Genomic DNA, 22483 nt, shown 5'->3' on the forward strand with positions numbered 1-22483 from the left:
CATAAACAGGTCGGATTTGGTTTGGATGCAGGGTTTGTTGAGCACAACTTACAACTTAATCGGATCTTGGATAACTAGATTTGGAGTCAGATTCAGAGCCAGGTAGAAAAAGATAGTACCAAAGCCGAATCCGGCTAGCTGATAAAATATCTAGTCGGATGCGTATCTACATACATATAATCGAATTCCGATATCTGTCAGATTTGGCTTTGTTTTCAGACTCAAATTTGAATCGGGATAAAAAATCTCAAACTAAATCCAGAACCAAATTTTGAAGTGGATAATCTTTCCATTAAACGAAACCAATTAAATGGATTCGGATTCGATCTGATATCGGATCCAAATCCGAACCGTTAACATCTCTCGGTTTAAAAGCGGAAATTACAGGCGGCCAGGAGGGCAGTTGATAAAATCTTGAAAATTTTACAAAAGCACTCCCAACTTTTGACTAGTTTACGAACACGCACCTCACTTTTGAGATATTACGAATACACGCCAAATTAACAAAACAATTACCAAATATATGTCACAGGGACACTTCATTTTGGTAGTGTCCTCTACCAGAATCGGACACGTAGTAATCAACACGACTCGTATAGATAATACTTGAATATTTTTAATGATTTTAGGTATTATTCCAATAAAAACCAATTTTTTAATATTAAAGTATCAAAGACTTAAAAAATTAAAATTACGTGTCATCGTGTCCTGTTTTTCAAAAGATTTGGCACTTGAGCGTCGAATCCTCGTGACGCGTCCTAGTGTCCACGTGTTTTTGTGACATAGAAATTTAGGCGTTTGTTTATAAAATAGACAACAAATTAATAAATTTTTCTAAAATCTTTTAACCCCGACCCCATTATAATCTTTTTTACACTCCTCTATTAAATAAAACAAATCCAAAAGGAATCCCTTTATCCTCTCCCTCTCCCCCGTTGTCAGCGATAAATCTTCCCTCCCTTCAGACACACGGAGGTAGAGGGGTCGTATAAATAGAAAGACAAAACAGAGGGCAAAAAAAAACCCTCCCCTGTTCCCCCTCTCCTTCCCTCTCCCTTCCGCCACCGCTCTCTCCCCCATTGCAATTCCGCCTCCTTCCTCAGCGGCGAAGGGAGAAGAAGAGGAGGAGGAAACCGATCGATCGAATCGGATCGTCGGAAACTCTGAAAGAGATGGATCCATCGGAGTTGCAGGCCGCGCAGCTGGCAGCCATCCTCGGCCCCGACCCCTCGCCCTTCGAAACCCTAATCACCCACCTCATGTCCACCTCCAACGATCAGCGCTCGCAGGCTGAGGCCCTCTTCAACCTCTGCAAATCCACCCAGCCCGACGCCCTCGCCCTGAAGCTTGCCCACCTCCTCCAGTCGTCGCCGCAGCCCGAGCTCCGCGCTATGGCCGCCATCCTTCTTCGCAAGCAGATCACCCGCGACGACTCCTTCATCTGGCCCTCCCTCTCCGCCCCAACCCAATCCACCATCAAGTCCCTCCTCCTCTCCTGCCTCCAGCGCGAGGACTCCAAAACCATCGTGAAGAAGCTCTGCGACACCGCCGCTGAGCTCGCGTCCAGCATCGTCCCCGAGGGCCAGTGGCCCGAGCTCCTCCCCTTCATGTTCCAGTGCGTCACCTCAGATTCTCCTCGCCTCAAGGAGAGCTCCCTCCTCATGTTCGCCCAGCTCTCCCAGTACATCGGAGACACCCTCCACCCCTACCTCACCACCCTCCATTCCGTCTTCCACCAGTGCCTCGCCTCCTCTGCCCCAACCGAGGTCCGGATCGCTGCCCTCAGCGCTACCATCAACTTCATCCAGACCATCGAGTCGCCCGCCGATCGCGACTGCTTCCAGGATCTCCTGCCCCCAATGATGCAGACCCTCACGGAGGCGCTCAACCGTGGGGAGGAGGCTACCGCACAGGAGGCACTAGAGATGTTTGTCGAGCTCGCCGGAACCGAACCCAAGTTCCTCCGCAGGCAGCTGGTCGATATCGTGGGAAGCATGCTCCAGATTTCTGAGGCGGATCGTTTGGAGGAGGGCACCCGGCACCTTGCCATCGAGTTCATCATCACACTCGCCGAGGCGAGGGAGAGAGCACCCGGGATGATGAGGAAGCTGCCCCAGTTCATCGGAAGGCTCTTTGCCATTCTCATGAAAATGCTGCTTGACATTGAGGATGATCCTGCGTGGCACACTGCCGATACGGAGGAAGAGGACGCCGGTGAGACGAGCAACTACAGTGTTGGGCAGGAGTGTCTGGATCGGCTGGCCATCTCATTGGGTGGAAACACGATCGTTCCCGTTGCTTCTGAACTCCTGCCTGCCTACTTGGCAGCTCCCGAATGGCAGAAGCATCATGCTGCACTCATCACCCTTGCCCAAATAGCCGAAGGGTGTTCAAAGGTGATTTTTCTTTTCTATTTTAATACTTTTCTCTAGCAAATAAAATCCATCTACAACCATAATTCACTCTCTCCATTGGCATTGATTTCAGGTGATGATAAAAAATTTGGAGCAAGTGGTTTCGATGGTTTTGAACTCATTTCAGGATCCCCATCCTAGAGTAAGGTGGGCAGCTATCAATGCCATTGGCCAGTTATCTACTGATTTAGGTCCGGATTTGCAGACTCAGTATCACCAACGGGTACTCCCTGCATTGGCATCGGCCATGGATGACTTCCAGAATCCAAGAGTACAGGTTAGTGGTTGTTCACTTCCCATTATCTTCTCCACAGAAAGGTGAATATAAGAGTTTTACCGATCATTGGTTCATTCGTTTTTAGTTCACTCTGCAGCGGTTTTCCTCATTTTTGTGGCCATTTAGTGTGGATGTTTGATGTCAGAACATAATGCTTCACATGTATCTTGTCGAATAAATGATGCTCCCTTGAAATGTTTATGGATTTGCTTCATCTTGGTCATTCACTTGGGAAAATTAGTATCGGATGGTTCAATCCAGAGCTAAAAATGGACAACATAATCTTTATGGGCATCACCAAGTGGGAACCGAGATCAATACTGGAACTGCTGTTTTGTTTGTTATTTTACTTTTTTTTTATAAAAGGATTTATGCTCCTTTTTTAAAGGAGGGATCTTTCTAGGTAGAAAATTTCCAACTTGATGAGAGCTAATCATTGGTTATGGTCTAGTGTATGGGGAAACCATGAATATTCTATTGTTAGTTTGGATGACTGTGCCCAGTGGAGTATGAAAGGGTGGGTTGTCAACAACATAGGGTGCTATGTCACAGGGACTCGGCCAACTGGGTGCCGCACCCGCGTTGGGTGCAGGGGTGCGCGTGCGCGTGCTGGTGTGGCACCCGGTGCGGTCAACCTGACCCTCATTTATGTCCAACTTTTAGACTTTATATATATATATATAATTTTTTTTTATTTTTTGCCGCACCCCTGCACCCAAGTTTTTTGAAAGTGTCGCACCCCCGCACCCGCACCCGCACCCGCACCCGCACCCGCACCCGCACCCGCACCCGCACCCGCACCCGCACCCGCACCCGCACCCGCACCCGCACCCGCACCCGCACCCGCACCCGCACCCGCACCCGCACCCGCACCCGCACCCGCACCCGCACCCGCACCCATGTGACATAGATAGGGTGTAAATAGTCCAATCAAACTTCCTATTGATCTGGAAGTTCTCAGATACAAGGAAATGATTCAGTTTCAGGGATAAAGGTTGTAGTCTGCATCTTCTATTGACTCGATGTAGACCCGTTGCATTCTCTGTTTTCCTTGTACCAGATTCATATTTCATACTTAATTTATTCAATCAGTTGAATTCTAGGAACTACTGATATTATTTAGCATAGGTTCTACCGATCCACTAACATATCAAACATTTTGTCAAGGGGTGGTCTTCCTTCAAGTTTTGAGGGACGAAAGAACGAGCAAATCAGAATAAGAAAAGTTCAATCCATAACACTTATGCCAGCTTTTCTGTTTGAATGTATCCAAAGCTACTCGCTTTCTAGATGATCCCTCTAGAAGAATTCACACTCATATACATGAGAATTATACATGGACAAGAATATTCTTTGATTTTCTTTTGAAAAAGATGAAAATGTTTTCTTTGGAGTAATAAGGCTATTCCAATCAAGATGCTCTGGCCAGGATCCCAATCTGGTTCAATTCCAGAGTTATCGGAATCTTCTTAGATAGGTGGGAAGCCTGCTTCCTTGGAACTCGCTTCGGAAGTGTGATACTTCTTGCTTCTGAAACTTGATGAGAATGTCAATTCTCCCACGCTTCTCCTATGCTTTCCACACGCTTCATCTATTCTTCTTATATGTTCTCTCACTCTACTTTTCATGTTTATTTATGTGTTTCTTTTCATTCACTTCCACATGATTTTTTTTAAATTGACAGTCATCATTTTTAGATTTTGTTAAAAATTTAATTCTTACACTAAAAAATCATGAAATTTAAGAATAGTCACTTTTATTTTAGTTTTTATTTGTGTTCCATTTCGATTCTCATTCAATTTTTGTATTGTTTTTTTATTCCTCGCTTCCTGCTTCCTATACATTTTAAAATGTGTCGCTTCTTCTTCTTGTATCGTTTCCCACTTCTGCTTCCTAGTCTGGCAACCTTGTTCCATTCCTCTTTTTCCTTGTTAGAATAATTCAATTCAATAAATATTTGAACCTATATCAGAAAAAGTGCCTGCTTATACTCTTCTGGTTTTAAAAAAAGTATCATAAAAGGGCAGGATCAGGATATTGAGCTTATGCCTTTTGAAACTATAGCTAGCTGGATTGCAAATCTGAGTTAAAGAAGCTAATTATTAGAATTTTCTATTTTCTTGGATAAAATTGGCAAGTATATTGTTTAAGTTAATTCTTGAAGCAAGTAAAACATTTTGCTGAAAATAGATGCCTGTCTTGTTGGATGTAGGTAAGTACTTAACTATAATAATCTGTGTACTTCAAATGCTATCTTGTGTGTGTTGAATTTGTGCTAGTTGAAATGGCAGCAGATGTTTGTTGCTTTTTAGATAATATGATTTAATCTGGTGGAGGTTGTTATTGGTTATGTTGCTAGTTGGAAGTTTGAAATGATTGCTTTTGAAGAGAATAATTAATCTTAGTTAAGCAAATTACTGTCTGCTGATGTGATGTACACTGTGAGAAGTGGTTGTGACACCCTTTAACAAACTTTTAGTTTTTAGTTACTAAAGTAAATAAAGTAAATAAAGCGCGATGTATGTTTATGACTAAAAGTATATCATAAAGTTTACATGAAGTGTTAAAATTTTTTAAAATTTGTAAAACTGCGTGTACTAACACAAAGTTCTCAAGGTTCCATGAATTCCAAAGTTATGAATCATGACTATGCTCCACGAAATATCAGCAGAAAATGACCATGAAGTCATATGTCATAAATCATAAATAAGCTCTACGAAATATCAAGACAAAATAAATAAACAAACAAACAAACAAACAAACAGACAACTGATTGATATAGTAAGTGTTAAATTTAGCACAATTGTAAAATGTCATAAAATCATGAAAACGTCATTTCTTTTAAAAATAGGGTTTGGTCTAATGTAGTATAGTTTAGTTTGGTGTGGTATCTGATCTCTGTATGCCTATGACAACTAAGATGGGTACCCAATTAGCTGTCTCAATCATGCCCTACTTGAAGAAAGTGAGAAAATTTCAAAGCGATAATAAGTAAAGGTAGGTTCAACCTTTTTTGACCACAAACACGAGAGGATTTATGATTGGAGGTGTGTTACTTGTGCGAGATGGACTGTTTTGCATGTAAGAAGGTTAGTGAAAGAGTCTTGAGGGGTATTGAATTTCTTGGTGTTAAAAAAATAGATTTAAAAGGACCAGGCTTTTGATGTCATCCAAATGCGCTCAAGACCTAGTTTTGGTGTGTTAATATGTCAAAGACATGCGGAAATCCTGATTTTTGACCAAGATTACTCTGTTATCCAAATGCCTTTATTAGTTGCTTGCAATTGGATGTTTTGAGGGTAATTCTGTTCCTGGGAGTTGATAATGATCTCATATCTATCGGGAAGTTGTGCAGTATGTTGTTGAGGTCCAACTTTTGCCATCTTCTGATTTCTCCCTAGCTCTTTCGATTCAGTTTTCTTTTTTACTTCTTTAAACAAAGTTACATTTTAAAGGAATGGGGTCTTTAGTCCACATTTTCTTGCCTACCTAATTGCGTTTTGCATACAATTTGATCTTAGTTAACGTCTAGAACTAAGCCGTTTTTTGGTGTAAGTGGCCATGACAAAATGAATGTGATAGAAGATAATTTTTCGCTTGCAAACAAGATTATATAATGCTATGAATGATGTTTGAGATCCCAAGAACACTTTACTTCTTTAAGAAGGGCCCACCACCATTTACATAGAAGAGGTGTATTCTTGAGGTGAAGCTTTCGGATTCCTAGCTGGCCGCAATCTTTAGGAAGAGCGACCACATCCCAACTAACAAGAGAGTTTTTACGATGTTCGAGCGACCCACTCCAAAGAAAGTGTCAAATTATTTTTTCAAATTGCAATTCGACTTTCCTAGGGATGTCATAAACATACATGTAGTAAGAAGAGATAGTGCAAAAGGTGTGCTTGATCAGAATAACTCGTCCCACAAAGGAGAGATACCGTGCCTTCTAGGGATGAAGCTTCGAGGAAACTTTATCATCCAATACCTGTTGCCAAAGAGATGAGGGGATCCTTTTTCCAGTGAGCGGTAGTCCTAAATACTTGAGCGGGGGAGGGTGGCTAAGGGACACCCGAAAATAGTAGTTTCTGCCATCGTTGTTGGCCTGTCGACATTGAATGTGGTTATGGAACATTTGGCCTCTTTGATGGTCAACCCCGACACCACAGTAAAGCTCTTCAAGTTGAAAGCTACCTTTGTCTTCTGCAAGATAGATGCTTCGCCAAAAACCCGAAGATCATCCGTGCTAAAATCAGCCTGGCGTTATGTAATAATTGGAAATCAGTGCATGGGATAACATAGTTGGCAAACTCGTGACTTGGGCTCGGATTGCCCAACCCTTGATTCACTAGTCAGCAGGTTGACTCAGTGACTCAAATGTGTTAGGACTCTATATTTTATAGTGTAAGCACATGAATAACACATTGACATAACTAAACTTCAAGCTGTAATATGTTACCAGATAAGCTACAAAAACATATAACTATACATGATCATTAACATTTTTCATTGAACAATATTATATTCTTCATAATAAGTGCCTTTGTATAAGAATTGAGCATTAAAATCATAAAATGCATAATAAAAAGTTTATAATAAACATTAGGATCGGTAACCTAAATCGGTGACCCATTTGGGGTCCGATCCGAGTTGACTCAGGCAATTCTCGAGTAGACTTGCTGGGTTTGCCAACTATGGGGAATAGCAGCCTATTTAATCAATGTCCATCCGAAGTAACACTGCAGGTTCTTTTAGTATCACGTGGAAAGACCACAGTTGTTTGATTAGAATTTGCTTTGTACGCTTACTCTGATTCAAGAACCTGGGATGTGGTAACAGCTACATTTTTATTTTTTCTGTTTTAAGTGATGAACTTTGTCGCTTCTTGATTTTTTATTAATTTCTTTTGTCTGACTCAACAATGAAAAGAGTAGCTATGGTATCTTAGTGCTGGTCGAGCTCCTAATAATCTTTAAAAGTTGAATTTTTGAGCTTGAGTTCTTGTTTTGATATTTGAACTGTGTTCAGGGGGATGAGAATTTGTCTGATAATCACAAAAAATATTTTTTAGCATAAATGAGAAAAAGGTTTAAAGATGCTGTCTTGTTGAATGAAAAAAGAGTGTTGAAGACACTGTTTGGTTAAGTTGTTACAGTTAGTGCTGCTTTGACTTTGCTATAAAGTTGTATCAAAGCTTTGTGTGGAACTTAACATCTTTTTTGTTTGATTGCGAAGTATTGTTTTTTAGACTATTTGTTGTGTTTGTGTATAGACATTGGTATTCATTCATGAAGCAAGTCTGCATAGTTTGGTTTGTGGTTCTCAAGGCAAAAGCTATATGCATGCTTCTGGTTGTCACACTTCTTTAGTGCTCCATGTTAATAGCACAAGGTCCAAAAGTTTATACTTAATAATGTTGATACTTATGAATCAATATGGCTTAGTCCTCTAGATATATGGGTTTAAGAATATTTATTTGTGTATATATGCCATCATCTCCATTGCTGCTCTGTGGACTTATTAAAGAAGATTGACGACTTGGGTTTAAGGTTTTCTGTGCCTTTTATTCTGCAGGCACATGCAGCCTCGGCTGTTCTTAACTTCAGTGAGAACTGCACACCTGAACTTTTAACACCTTACTTGGATGGCATTGTTAGCAAATTGCTTGTCCTTCTGCAGGTAATTTACGTTATTGGTTTGGGGATGTATGTTTGTTTGGTAGTTGTTTTGCTGCACCTTCCATCTTCATGTATGCTGATCATATGTGGCTTAAGTGGTTATAATTCTTTTAATGCATGAATTCAGAATGGGAAGCAAATGGTTCAAGAGGGTGCATTGACAGCGTTGGCATCAGTTGCAGATTCTTCTCAGGTAATTGTGTAAATATGTTGGGCAAGGGTACTTGTATATTTTGGATTACTGCTATTCCTATGACATGTTTCATGCGTATATATGACATTCTTGATTTGTGCACAGGAACACTTTAAAAAATACTATGATGCGGTTATGCCATATCTTAAGGCTATTCTTGTCAATGCAACTGACAAGACTAACCAGATGCTTCGTGCCAAATCTATGGAATGCATTAGTCTGGTTGGAATGGCTGTCGGCAAAGAGAGATTCAGAGATGATGCTAAACAGGTAAAAATTTAGCTGCCTCGTATCTTAGGAAAGAAAAAGATTAATCTCTGCATTTGGTGTGTTAATATATGGTGGTTTCTCCTGTTGGATTTAATAGGAGGTGGGGGGGTGGGGGTGGGTTGGCAGGTTTGTACCTAAATAAACATATGTTCATAATGAAGTATAGTTTTGCATCCAGTTGGAGTCGTAAGGTTACCCCGTGTAGATGGGGCAATACATCATGACAATGATGATGGTGACTACGAGGATAGCAATGATATGAGAGAGATGTTGGGCTCAAGCCTGGTTTTCCCCTGAGCCTGACAGGCTCCACCTGTGAAAACAATGCTCACACATAGAGATGTTGGGTGCAGGCCCGGTTTCCCCGAGTTTGACAGGCTCTGCCTGCAAAAACATGCATACACATTAATACAAACACACATGCACACATGCAGAATATAAAGTTAATTTGCATAAGTTATGTTCCCTATGCCTATTTTTCAATATCAGATAAAATTGTGATACATTCTATCTTTATTGTTCATGTTGTACTAGGTTATGGAAGTTCTAATGTCACTTCAAGGATCGCAATTGGAGTCAGATGACCCAACAATCAGCTACATGCTACAAGTATGGATTCTCTTCTTTGATTTGTCCAGATGGTTCCTACAAACTTCAGCTTAGTGCTCTATACAGGTTTAGATTACCTATTGTGCTACACTTGATGAACTTTTATGCAGTGAACTATGGGTGCTGGACCTTATTTTCTTTGTTTCTGTTGGGCATACATCATCTATTTTCTTCACTTGAAGATGACATCTTGAAAAATCTGTGTTTCGCAAGCTAGAATCTTTCTTTGTCTGATACTTGATTGTGTATGCTTCAGCTTGCACAGATTATAACTAAAGAACGTTGATGTGATATCTTGAAGAATATCTGCTTATTTATTGTATTATCTATAGGCTAAAACAACTAAAAGCTGGACAAAAGATTAAAAACTTCCAAGTTCAGTTAATTGTACACGTGTAATGAGATGTATGCTGAAACACGTGTAATGAGATGTAAACAAAGTTTGTTTGTTTGAAGGATGCATTTCTTTTTCTGAAGTTCATTTACATTCTTTGTATATTTGTCTTAAGCAATAGAATTGATTGTTGTTTTGGATATTGGAAGTATATAAATTATGTACATGTATGAAATTTAAATAATGCATCTCCTTCTCAGAGAGAGAGAGAGAGAGAGAGAGAGAGAGAGAGAGAGAGAGAGAGAGAGAGAGAGAGAGAGATCACAGTACGATCTAGATTTTATACCATATCTTCCTGCAAGTTTCCCTTTCTGTAAAAATGAACATCCATTTGGGATGATACACATAATCTACCTGTTTTGGTTCAAGTAAACTTGGGGGACCCATTGAAATGTGTTCATAACTTCATACTAAAAAATAATCTGATAATGATAAATTTTTTCCTTATTTTTGCAGATCAGAAATGGAAAAACCAAATTTCCATATGTTCCTAACAATGATTTGAGCCAAAACTTGTTGTTTTGGGTGTATGGAACGTTGCTTACCTAATGTGAGCCTCTTTTGTACCTAAAAGATGCTGAAGCTAGAGATTTTGTGGTGGGGTATCAAATCTACTTACATACATGTATATATTTAGGGATATCTACAACAATTTGCACCTTTTTCTGTGACAAGTGATCAGAACTTCATCTGGTTGCTAAATGCTACCAAGAAGTTAATTGGAGATCAGAAATTGTTGAAGAAACAACAAGATGTTTTTTTCTCATCTCTAGCTGTATTTTTTTTTGGAAGGAAAACTCAGTTTATGAAGTTCCTAGCTCTACTCAACATGCAAATATCATGTTCGTATATATCTGTTCACATTTACACACACATACACACATAGCAGGATCCACTTGTTACATATCTGTCATTATTTGGATACCAGTCTGTGTGACATGATGAATTGATAGAAATACTCTAGCACTACATTTGTTGTATAGTTTATATATCATACTAGATAGATATCATATTCATGAGATGCGGATCACTTTCAAGATGCCTTGATTTGGGAAAAGGAAAGGGCCGGGAGGGGGGATGGCAGGGTTTTTTATCCTAACATTAAACTAGTTCTTTCATTATGCTTCATGCATTTTTGTAAGTATTGAATTCAAACTCTGTGAAAAATAAACCAACTTGAGTTTCTTGTAAGAATTGGTTTCATTGTTCTCTCTCGTAGGCTTACATGCTTCATAGTTTTGTTCTCAGTTTAATCTCTCTATGGTTGGAATTCTGTTGTGATAATATTGCCCTTGTGCACAGGAAACAGGGTTGTTTTTCGGTACTTTTGTTTTTCCTTTACTTTATGGTTGTAGAACACTTTAATCTTTTTATACCATTGAAGTGATTTCATTTGTTCTGCCTGGGATGGAACCTAGAATCCAAATGGTCTAGTCTGCACATCCATAAGGACTATAATAGGAATGGATGTAGGTCCTGTTTTTGTTAGAATTGGAACTAGAACCTCCAAAATGTTGATACTGAAATTACTTCCATAATAGGCAAAGCATCCTTGGGAAAAATTTCGGAATGGATTTTATTGGCTGCCTTTCTGTGTACTTTGTTCTTACTGACTTTGATGAATTCATGGATATGTTCTTGAATTGTAACACATTAACCACTTGGATACTTTTTTGGAGGTCTCTGTCTGCTTTTGCACTGTGTTGTATGTGATTTATAAATTAAGGAAATAGTTGAATTTCTTCCACATATTTTAACTTGGAATACACAATGATTATTTACTTCTAATTTTAAAGTGAGAATTGTTTTTTATGACAATGTCAAACTTTGGAATGAATGCTGCAGGCATGGGCGAGGCTATGTAAGTGTCTTGGACAAGATTTCTTACCATATATGAGTGTTGTGATGCCTCCGCTACTTCACTCTGCGCAGCTGAAGCCAGATGTTACCATCACCTCTGCTGATTCTGATGATGAAATTGATGAGTCAGATGATGAGAGGCAAGCTCTTCTTTTTTTGGTTATTTTTTATTGGAATGTTGAATTCAATTTGTACGAATCAAAGGATTCATATTTCAACTATGAAAAATGTTACTCCCTTATTCTTTTGTTTCAGGAAGAAGTTACTAACCAATTGGTTTTGGTTTTCTAATCCTTGTCTTTTATTGATTTGCCTAACATAAGAAATCTCTTATTCTTGTTACAGGAAATTATAATTCATAAACTGTTTTTTAGCTTTTGTATTTTTGCCTTTTTCATATTTATTAGTATGGTTAATGGTGTTGCACAAATTATGGTATACTTTTTGAAAATTATTTTTTCTTGATAGTCTAATCAGGTTTGGTTTCTCTAAAGTTTCTACCTTTTTTGGTTGAAAACCAAATAATCCAAATTATTGTTTCTTGATAATCCAAACTGGTTTGGTTTCTATAAGGTTTTCAACGGTTTTGGTTGGAAATCAAATATAATTCTACCATGCATTTTCTTGCACGTGTGCATGTCTGTTTGTGTGTGCTTGATACATGTGCGTGATCCTGCGTCTGTGTGTGCATGTCTGCATGCATCTGTGTGTGTGTGCACGCATAAGTGGTGGCAGGGTGTGGAAGCATTTGGCTATGACACTATGTTTTTCTTTGTATAGTTAGGGGTGGGGACGGAGGCCTGATTTTTGAGCTTGTTGTCTTATCTGAGCAAGCATTTGGATTAATGTGACACCTTTTTAAGTTTCATGTTTATTTTGGCTATGATACTGTTTACTTTATTGGTAGTTTGGTGTTTGGCGGATTTGTTGTTACCTTATAATGTTATCTGCATCTATACAGTATCGAGACCATCACTCTTGGTGATAAAAGAATTGGGATCAAAACAAGTGTGCTGGAGGAGAAAGCCACGGCTTGCAACATGATTTGTTGTTATGCTGATGAGCTGAAGGAGGGGTTCTACCCCTGGATTGATCAGGTAAGTGGTTACCTGTTGTTGTTGCACAATGTCTTTGCAAGGCTTATTCACACAAAGCTTATCATGTTTTGATAAATCAACATGTTCAGGTTGCTCCAACGCTGGTTCCACTGCTTAAATTTTATTTCCATGAAGAGGTTCGAAAGGCTGCTGTGTCAGGTAACCTTTACTCACAAAATTTCTGGTTCTGATGCTTTCAGCGTGTGTTGGTTTTCTATGGTAACCATGTTCTATTCTTTATAGCGATGCCGGAGCTATTGCGTTCAGCGAAGTTGGCTGTAGAGAAGGGACTAGCACCGGGCCGTGATGAATCCTACGTCAAACAGCTGTCAGATTATATAATTCCCGCATTAGTTGAAGCATTGCATAAGGTTTCATAAAGGAATGCATTGACCTTAAACTGTTTATGTCCATCTCTCATCTGAATTTGTATATCTATTCTTTAATTAAAAATGAAAGTTGATAGTTAAGATATCTGATACTTCCAGGAGCCAGAAACGGAAATTTGTGCTAGCATGTTGGACGCTTTGAATGAATGCATGCAGGTTTGTCATATTCTTTTAGATAGTCTTGTCTTTATCTATTTTAATCTCTTTTTAGAATGATGGAATGGGATGTGCTTCTGTGTTTCAGATGCTTTGCAGTTAATATTGAAGTTTGGTTGTTACTTTTCAACTAGTGGTTTGTGTCAGTTGTTTATGCATTTTGCCATATGTTGATACTCAAGAAAACTTTAACTATACCTAACAGCTATATGCTTATGTACTTATGATGTCTTAAATAATTTTAGCTTATAGTCCATCAGGCAGATATTTATATCATGTGCGTGTGGCCTAGTTCTCAAAATTTACCTTAGCTGAAATTGTTGAATAGATGTGGTTTTGTTATAAAATTGACCCTTTCACATGAACAACTTAGGAATCTGTATATGTTAGGTGACATTGTCATGGTTGCATTTTCATTTCAAAGACTGATATTTTGATAGTTAGTGTGTGGAATTGGCTACCTCCTTGGAAGATTAATGTTTGCTTTAACTCAAAAATTGAGATGCTATAGTTAGGATAGTATGCCTTCACTGTCAAATAATAAGAGGGTCCATTTGTCAGAAATATCGACCTGCAAGTGTTAAAGGTGAGGTAAAGAGAGAGGAAAGAGAGAAGAGGAGAGAGGAGATAGAAGAGAGAAGTCGGCAGCAATAGGGTTTTCCCTCTTTTACTTATATTTATAAGTGTTGTACAGGGTATGACTTTACACAAGAAATGCAAATAAATTACAAACATGCCACCGCCCACGCATCCCAAGATGTAACCTTGGAATGTGGTGCGGGTCAGATCCATGATCCAAAACTAACAACCTCCCTCAAGTTGAGTATGGTCTTTGATCATGCTCAACTTGTCTTTGAGTGCCCAAAACTGATGAGTGGATAATCCCTTGGTAAAGATGTCAGCAACTTGCATATCTGACCGAACATATGCAGGTTCAATTTCTTTTTCTTCCACCTTTTGCCTAACAAAGTGTTGATCGATCTCGATATGCTTCGTGCGACAATGAAGGATGGGATTGAAGGCAATATTAATAGCACTCTGATTATCGCAAAGAAGCATAGAGGACGAGATCAGTTCTTGTAATTCTTGCCGTAGATGTCTCACCCATGTAACATCGGCTGTTCCTGCTGCCATTGCACGATACTTTGCTTCAATACTAGATCGCGCCACTGCCTTTTGCTTCTTGCTACTCCATGTTACAATATTATTGTCGATAAGAATGCAATACCCCGAAACTGATCTGCGCTCGTCAGGATCACCAGCCCAGTCCGCGTCTGTGTAGGTGAATAGTCGATGCCCTGACATATAAGTTGTGTCCTTGGTGTACATCAAGCCATCTCCAACCGTACCCTTTAAATACCGAAGGATCCTTTTTACTCCTTCCATATGTACATCTGTAGGAGCATGCATACACTGTGAAGCCTGATTGACAGAGTATGCTATGTCGGGCCTAGTGAATGTTAAGTATTGTAACATCCCTACAACTCGACGATACAAAGTAGGATCATGATAAGTAGTGCCTTCCTTAGCACTTAGCTTATGATTTAGAAGGCAAGGTGTGCTAATTGGTTTACAATTCTCCATCCCTGTAGCAAGTAAAATATCAATGGTGTACTTATGTTTGCTCAATGTAATAGTCTCATGTCGACTATCAACTTCCAGCAAGGGACCCAAGTCTTTCATCTTGAATTTAGCCATCAGCATAGACTTAACCCAAGATATGGGAACCTCATCATTCCCGGTAATAATGATGTCATCAACATATATAAGTACCCAAACAATAGCTGAATCACTTTTGAATATGAACAATGAATGATCTAGAACACTCTTAGTGAACCCATGATGCTGGATCTCCGTGGAAAAACTCTCAAACCAAGACCGAGAAGCTTGTTTCAAGCCATAAAGAGAGCGTCGAAGTTTACATACCCAATTGGATGAATCATGCATACTATAACCAGGTGGCTGCTTCATGTAAACTTCTTCTTTTAGTTCACCATGTAGAAAAGCATTTTTAACATCAAGTAGACTGAGTGACCATCCATGTTGTAATGCCAATGCAATGATAATCCTGACGGTGCCCAATTTTACTACTGGGCTGAACGTTTCATCGTAGTCCTGCCCATACTGTTGTGTGAAGCCTCGTGCGACCAAACAAGCCTTATAGCGCTCAACACTGCCATCCAGTTTATGCTTGATCTTGTACACCCATTTGGATCCTACAACATTCTTGTTATCTGGCCTCGGTACAATTTCCCATGTATTGCATTCATGTAATGCTTCCATTTCCTCATTCATCGCCTCTACCCAGGCACGGGAATGTACAGCCTCATGAAAAGATGAAGGTTCTGTTTCTTTGGACACTCTGGTTAGAAATGTTTGAAATCCAAAGAGAAATTGTTATAACTTACCCAACGATTTATAGGATGTCTAATCCGAGTGGAACGTCATAGAGGAGTCTCATCATTGACTGGATGAGCTCTACGAGAATAATCAAGACCAGAAAAACGTGTGGATGTTGTTGTAGGAGGAATGTCTTCCACATGCGGTTCCACATCGGAAGTATAGGGTTTGTTGTCTGTCAATGAAGATGAATCCTCATAAGGCAACGAGTCATATAAAAGTGAGTCACTGAGCCAAGGATCATAAATGTCTTGTGTATGACGAACCCAAAGTGTCAAAATTTTCATCATCAAAAACAACATTTCTAGATGCCCGAATTTTGCCTGTATGAGCATCATAACACCTGTATCCCTTATAGTCATCTGCATACCCAAGAAACTTGCACTGTACAGCTCTGTCTTGAAACTTATTTCTCAATGAATGATCAATGTGAACATAACATACACAACCAAAAGGATGTAGTTCTTCATATGATGGATGACAATTATAAAGAACAAAATACGGAGAATTATCTTCAAGGATGGTCATGGGCAACCTGTTGATAACGTAAACAGCTGTATGGAAAGCTTCGGTCCAAAGAGAGAAGGGAATACCCACAGTGTGCATCATGCTCAAGGCTGTCTCAACAATATGCCTGTGTTTTCTCTTAGCTACTCCATTTTGTTGAGGGGTATGATGGCAAGAAATGTTATCCATTTTGTTGAGGGGTATGATGGCAAGAAATGTTACGTGTAATGCTCCTTCAAATATTCACTAAAATCATGGGATATGTATTCTCCCCCCCCCCCCCCCCAATTACACTGGAAATATACAACATTGATATTGAATTGGTTGTGGACTAGTGCATGAAACTGTTTGAACAACTTGAAAACTTCATGTTTGTTTTTCATGAAGTAAATCCAACTAAAACGAGTGTAAGAATCAAGAAAGAGTACATAGTATCGAGATCCAGAAAGAGAGGCAATGGGCGCAGGACCCCAAACATCTGAGCATATAATCTCAAAAGGCTTTGTTGCTCTTTTATTGATACTATGAAAATGAAGTACATGACTTTTGCATAAATGACAACTTGGACATTTTGACTCTAAACTGACTGCGGGTATTAGACCTTTAGCAGACAACTTGTCAAGAAAAACTTGACTACAATGACCCAAACGAAGATGCCATAAGTCTGGCTTATTAAGTTTCAAGACTCTAGATGAAGAACTATGATCTGTGGATCGACTCAAAAATGTTGGAAAGGAAGAAGCTGAAGAAGCCACGGCTACGGAAGACGACGTCTTCAAAGGCACATGAGATTCTTCAAAGACGTACATGTTCCCGCGCCGTTCACCTTTAGCGAGCGTCTTCTTGGTGTGAAGATCCTTAAGATAAACAGAAGTAGTAAATTCAACGGAAGAATTTGTTTCATCAATTAATTTAGACACAAATAGAATATTCTTTTGAATAGCAGGTGTGAGTAAGACATTTGACAAGGGTAATTGAGATTCATGCAAAGAAAGGGAGACATTTCCAGTGTGAGAGATGGGGTGGTGAGATCCATCTTCTATGACTATAGTGCCATTTCCAGTGTAAGGAGTCAAGTGAGAAAATTTACCTGCATCAGAAGTAACATGTGCTGCTGCCCCTGAATCAATATACCATATACCTTCATCATTTTGGCGCAAGTTCATCTGATTGAAAGTAGTCATAAGGATATTTTGTACGTCTTGTGGAAGAACTTGTCCCTGAGGAGTGCGTGCAAACGTCTGAGCTGCCCTCTGCCCTGGCCTCCCTGTTTTGTTCCGGTTCTGAGGATTGTACCAACAATTTGCTTTAACATGTCCCCGCTTATTGCATAGAAAACAAGTAGGAACACGTCCCCCTCATGGTACACTGCCTGAGCCAAGGCCTCCTCCACCTGGTGTAGGTAGTAATCCTCCTTTGTTTATAGTTGTTCCATTGGGACGAGGAGGAGTAAAAGAAACTCCTGTTTGAATAGGCGTATGTGCCATCATCACAGGATGAGTATCATCTGACGCGTGTTCCTGATTTAAACTGACCTCATATTGCAAAAGCTTAGATTGAAGATCATCAAAACATGGAAGAACTGAGACAACCTGGAGTGCTGTGCAAAACATGCGATATTCAGGTCCAAGGCTACCTAATACCTGTTGTACCATGTCCTTATCTGATACAGGACTTCCAATGGCAGTTAGCTGATCTGTAATAACCCTGACATCCCCCATGAACTCTGTAATAGATTTGTTTCCTTTTCGCATGGATTGGAATTGCCACTTAAGTTGCAAAGCCCGAGATTCGAAAACTTGAGAAAAAGAATGAGCTAGTCCATTCCACAACTCGGCAGCAGATTGATCATCAGAAATAGTTTGTAAAACACGATCAGAAAGTGTGGAAGTTATGTAAGCAACTAATGTCTGATCCCGTTGTACCCATGTGTCATAAGCAGGATTGGTGGTTCGAAGTTGACTCACCTTCCCATCTTCACCTGTTATTTCTTGCATGATATGTGTAGGTGGAACGGGTGATCGCCCATCTAGATGCCCATAAAGACCATGACTGCGAATAAAAGGCACAATCTGACGTTTCCAAAGTAAGTAGTTATCATGAGATAACTTGTGGGTCATGAGGTGAGTAAGAAAACTATGGTTCAACTTGAAATCCATGGATTATATGAAGAATGAGAAGCCAAACTGTTCTAACAGTGTATTGAAGAGTAAACAACAATGTTGCTGTGTGCTGAAAATAATATCAGCACACACGTTACACAGAGAAAAGTAATGTGCGAACCAGAAATAAAAGAGAGGATCAGAAATATTTTGGGTTACTCAGAGAAAAGGAAACATCAATGTTGCTGTGTGCTGAAAATAATATCAGCACACACGTTACACAGAGAAAAGTAACGTGCGAACCAGAAATAAAAGAAAGGATCAGAAATATTTTGGGGAGAAAAACAAAAACTCGGCAGACTGAAACAGGATGTTAAGACGTGCGTACCAGAAATATTGAAAATGAGAAGAATAAAAAAGGGAAACTAGAATGACGTGAAATCAGATTAAGAAAATGAGAAATAAAGAAATCTGATTAAGGGAAAACAAGACAGAAATAAAGCCTACGTCCTTTTGGCGCACGTGCTGGTCCTTATAGGTCTTCTAGATGATTGACGCCGCACCTGTGCTCTAATACCATGTCAGAAATATCGACTTGCAAGTGTTAAAGGTGAGGTAAAGAGAGAGGAGATAGAAGAGAGAAGTCGGCGGCAATAGGGTTTTCCCTCTTTTACTTATATTTATAAGTGTTGTACAGGGTATGACTTTACACAAGAAATAAAAATAAATTACAAACATGCCACCGCCCACGCATCCCAAGATGTATCCTTGGAATGTGGTGCAGGTTGGATCCATGATCCAAAACTAACACCATTGACCCTAATGAATGGTGAGATTCCACTATGACTGTTATTTAGTTGATAAGCTATACAATGTTGAGAATCACAGCAGTCCGGATCAAGGTTGCCAAACTAGGAAGCGGAAGCGGGAAACAATACGGGAAGCTGAAGAGAGAAGCGAGGCATTTTAAAATTTATATGATGCGGGAAGCGAAGTATCAATTTGAAAGCGAAATAGGAATAAGAAATGAAGCAATATGGTAATTGAATAAGAAAAGAACAAGAAGCAAATAAAAACTAAAATAAAATTGATTATTTTTATATTTCATGATTTTTCAGTAAAAGAGTTAACTTTTTGTTAGTTACCAATTTAGGGAAAGTACATGGGAAGTGAGTGGAAATACATGAAAAGCATAAAAAGATACTTGAGAAAAGCATATAGGAAGCATAAACCATGTGTATGGGAAGCATAGAAGAAGTGTGGGAGAATCGAGATTCCCATGAAGTTTCGAAAGCGAGGAGTATCACGCTTCCGAAGCGAGTTTCTGGGAAGCGCGCTTCCCACCTGCCTAACAATCTTTCGGTAACTCTGGTCTGGATTGAGGAGGCAAAAATGCTGCAAAGCGTAGTTGTTGCTTCTATTAAAATCTGGTAGAAGAGGTAGGTGATAAGTCAAAGGCTTTGTGCAATCTATGAACATGTATATGTTGTGCTAGTGATGATCAGTGAGGTGAGTCATTAATTCAGTATGTGTTTTTAGTTGGAATGCAGCTTTTCTAAATTGTCTTGTATATTTAACAGTCATAGAAGTTACTTGTTAATCTAAGTATCTTACAGTTATAGAAGTTGTCTTGTATATATATATATATATATATATATATATATATATATATATATATAATGGGGAATGAAAACCTTTCCAATGGAAAACCCTCCCAAACCTCCCCAATGGACATTTTATTGGATCTTTGGAGTTTTTTTTTCAAAATTCTGACCTTACAGATGTGATCTGTATGATTGTTTTTATAGGAATCAGTTCTTGGAGCATTTGGTTCCGATGCATGGATAGGTTTTTATAAGTTACAAAATCAATGGTGTACAATTTTCATAAATTTTCAAGGTTCCAAATACCATTTTTTCTATCTAAAATTCATCATCCAACAGTCAATTTATAGTAAATCAATCATGCTGAACACTTCCGTACGGTCAGAATTTTGAAAAAAAATGCCAAAAAATTTCCATTGGGGAGTTTTGGAAGGGTTTCCATTGGGGAGGTTTTCATTCCACCCCCCAACACACACACACACACACACACACACACATATATATATATATATATATATGGTAGTTTTGTACCATGATACCATATGGTGGTACACACTTGTTTGTATGGATATAGCCATCAAATGTTAAATCTAACCTTGCAAATGTATTTAGCATCATTTATTTACTATGTTAGAAGGTTTTATCATATATCATGCACCATAAGATTCTATTTTTGAGATGGTGAAAAATCAACGGCTCATAATTCATGAAGAAAAGGGTGGTTTAAAAATGGTGTAAAACATCATGTTTGACTCAATTTTAACTCATGGATATAGTAAATGAAACATGTCAAACATGATCCGAAGGCTAGATTTTGCTTTTGGAGCTTCAATCTATGTAAATCAAGTGTGTACCACTGTAAGCTATGGTGGAACAGTACCACAACGAAAGCACCCTTTATATATTTTATATAATCAAAATACCTGAATCAAGGATTATTTGAGTTTGGAAATAGTAATTTTTGGAACTTTGGAAAGGTGAAAAATGTAAAGTTACTTTATATGGTTAAACAATTTAATTTCCCTTTTTATATCTGTAACAGATGCACAATAAGCTTTGACATATATATATATATACAGAACTTTTGGGTGTTTGCTTAATACAAACTCGTAGATGTATTCTCTATAGCTTACTTAGTAGAAAACACCTATTAGATTAGGCAGTTTTTGTGTTTACATGCATATTTAGATTGAACCAAAACTCGGCGTCTCATATTTCACCAAAACTCGAGGTTAACTCGTAGACGATGTATTCTCTGTAGCTGACCTTTTTCATGTTTAGATGTGTATTTAGAGCGATTGAAGATGGTGGCTCATATTGCACAAAAACTTGGTGAAATAGAAGTGGAGGTTTCTCATCAAATCAATTCAATCCAAATAATGGTTTTTAGTGAATAAGTATTGATTAACGCATCTACAGGTTAGGATTAAGCAAAAAGCATGTGCAACTACTTTTTTTAGAAACATTTAGGATGGTTAGGAGATGAGACTGTTTAGGAGCTAAGAGGGAGGGACCTGTATCTGTGCTTAACCAGCATAATGAATGATGATTATTGTTTTACTGACTGATTTTCCTTAAAGGGCTAATACCTTACTTTTATTGATCAAAGTGTCTTGATGCACATGAGCAGTTATTGCAATGGCTTTGCTTGGTTCTTCTATTGCTCCCAAGGATTCTGCAGAGATTTGATCACCACTTTTGTTTCTTATTTAGATTTCCGGCCTACTCCTGGACCAAGGTCAGGTGAGATGTATTGTCGATGAGATAAAGCAGGTGATTACTGCTAGCACAGCAAGGAAAAGAGAAAGATCAGAAAGGACCAAAGCTGAAGATTTTGATGCTGAGGAAGGAGAGTTGCTCAGGGAAGAAAATGAACAAGAAGAAGAAGTCTTTGATCAAGTAAGAACACTGAGCGTTGGATACATTCTTATTGTTGGGCTAACATTTTTCTGTTCTTGCTATGTCTACATTGTCATAAAATTTAAGACTTTTTTAATCTAATTGCAGGTTGGTGATTGCTTGGGCACCTTGATCAAAATATTCAAGGCATCATTTTTACCTTACTTCGATGAGCTTGCTTCCTATATAACTCCTATGTTGGTAAGTATCTAGCAAACAGGGTATTTTGATGGTAAATGTTTATGCCTGTTTTCTCTCTCTCTCTCTCTCTCTATATATATATATATATATATATGCTATGTCACACAGACTCGGCTAGGGTGGCGCCGCACCCGAGTCGACACGCCCCGACACGGGTGCGGCTTCGGACACGGCCTGGACTCGGTCAACGCTGAGTCGGACCCGGTCAACGAGTCGAGGCCGAGTCCATCCTTGTTTTGGACTCTGTCAATGTTGATTGAGTCCAAAAATGTCATTTTTTAGGGTAAAAAACAAAAAAATGAACTTTTTATATATTATATATATATATATATATATATATATATATATATATATATATATATATATATATATAGCAGGAGTCTCAAACATAAGCCCCAGAAAAAAAGTATAATTTGCAAAGTTTATAAAAACACTC

The 22483-nt window shown here is 38.9% G+C and overlaps 1 protein-coding gene across 1 annotated transcript in view; it reads left to right on the plus strand.

The window, feature by feature from the left end:
• Positions 1 to 971: 971 nt before the first annotated feature.
• LOC149815912 (uncharacterized) overlaps positions 972 to 22483 on the plus strand; it is a 37731-nt gene continuing 16219 nt past the window's right edge. Inside the window, exons 1-13 of the mRNA XM_089990056.1 lie at positions 972 to 2396; positions 2488 to 2691; positions 8263 to 8367; positions 8494 to 8559; positions 8665 to 8829; positions 9364 to 9438; positions 11678 to 11832; positions 12654 to 12789; positions 12879 to 12948; positions 13033 to 13160; positions 13278 to 13334; positions 21661 to 21846; positions 21955 to 22047. Coding sequence (XP_089846182.1) covers positions 1173 to 2396; positions 2488 to 2691; positions 8263 to 8367; positions 8494 to 8559; positions 8665 to 8829; positions 9364 to 9438; positions 11678 to 11832; positions 12654 to 12789; positions 12879 to 12948; positions 13033 to 13160; positions 13278 to 13334; positions 21661 to 21846; positions 21955 to 22047 — 2664 coding nt within the window. The 5' untranslated portion in view covers positions 972 to 1172. The remainder of the gene's footprint in view (positions 2397 to 2487; positions 2692 to 8262; positions 8368 to 8493; positions 8560 to 8664; positions 8830 to 9363; positions 9439 to 11677; positions 11833 to 12653; positions 12790 to 12878; positions 12949 to 13032; positions 13161 to 13277; positions 13335 to 21660; positions 21847 to 21954; positions 22048 to 22483) is intronic.

Source organism: Nuphar pumila, chromosome 15 (assembly GCF_984573655.1).
Source record: "Nuphar pumila chromosome 15, dmNupPumi1.hap1.1, whole genome shotgun sequence".
Lineage (NCBI taxonomy): Eukaryota > Viridiplantae > Streptophyta > Magnoliopsida > Nymphaeales > Nymphaeaceae > Nuphar > Nuphar pumila.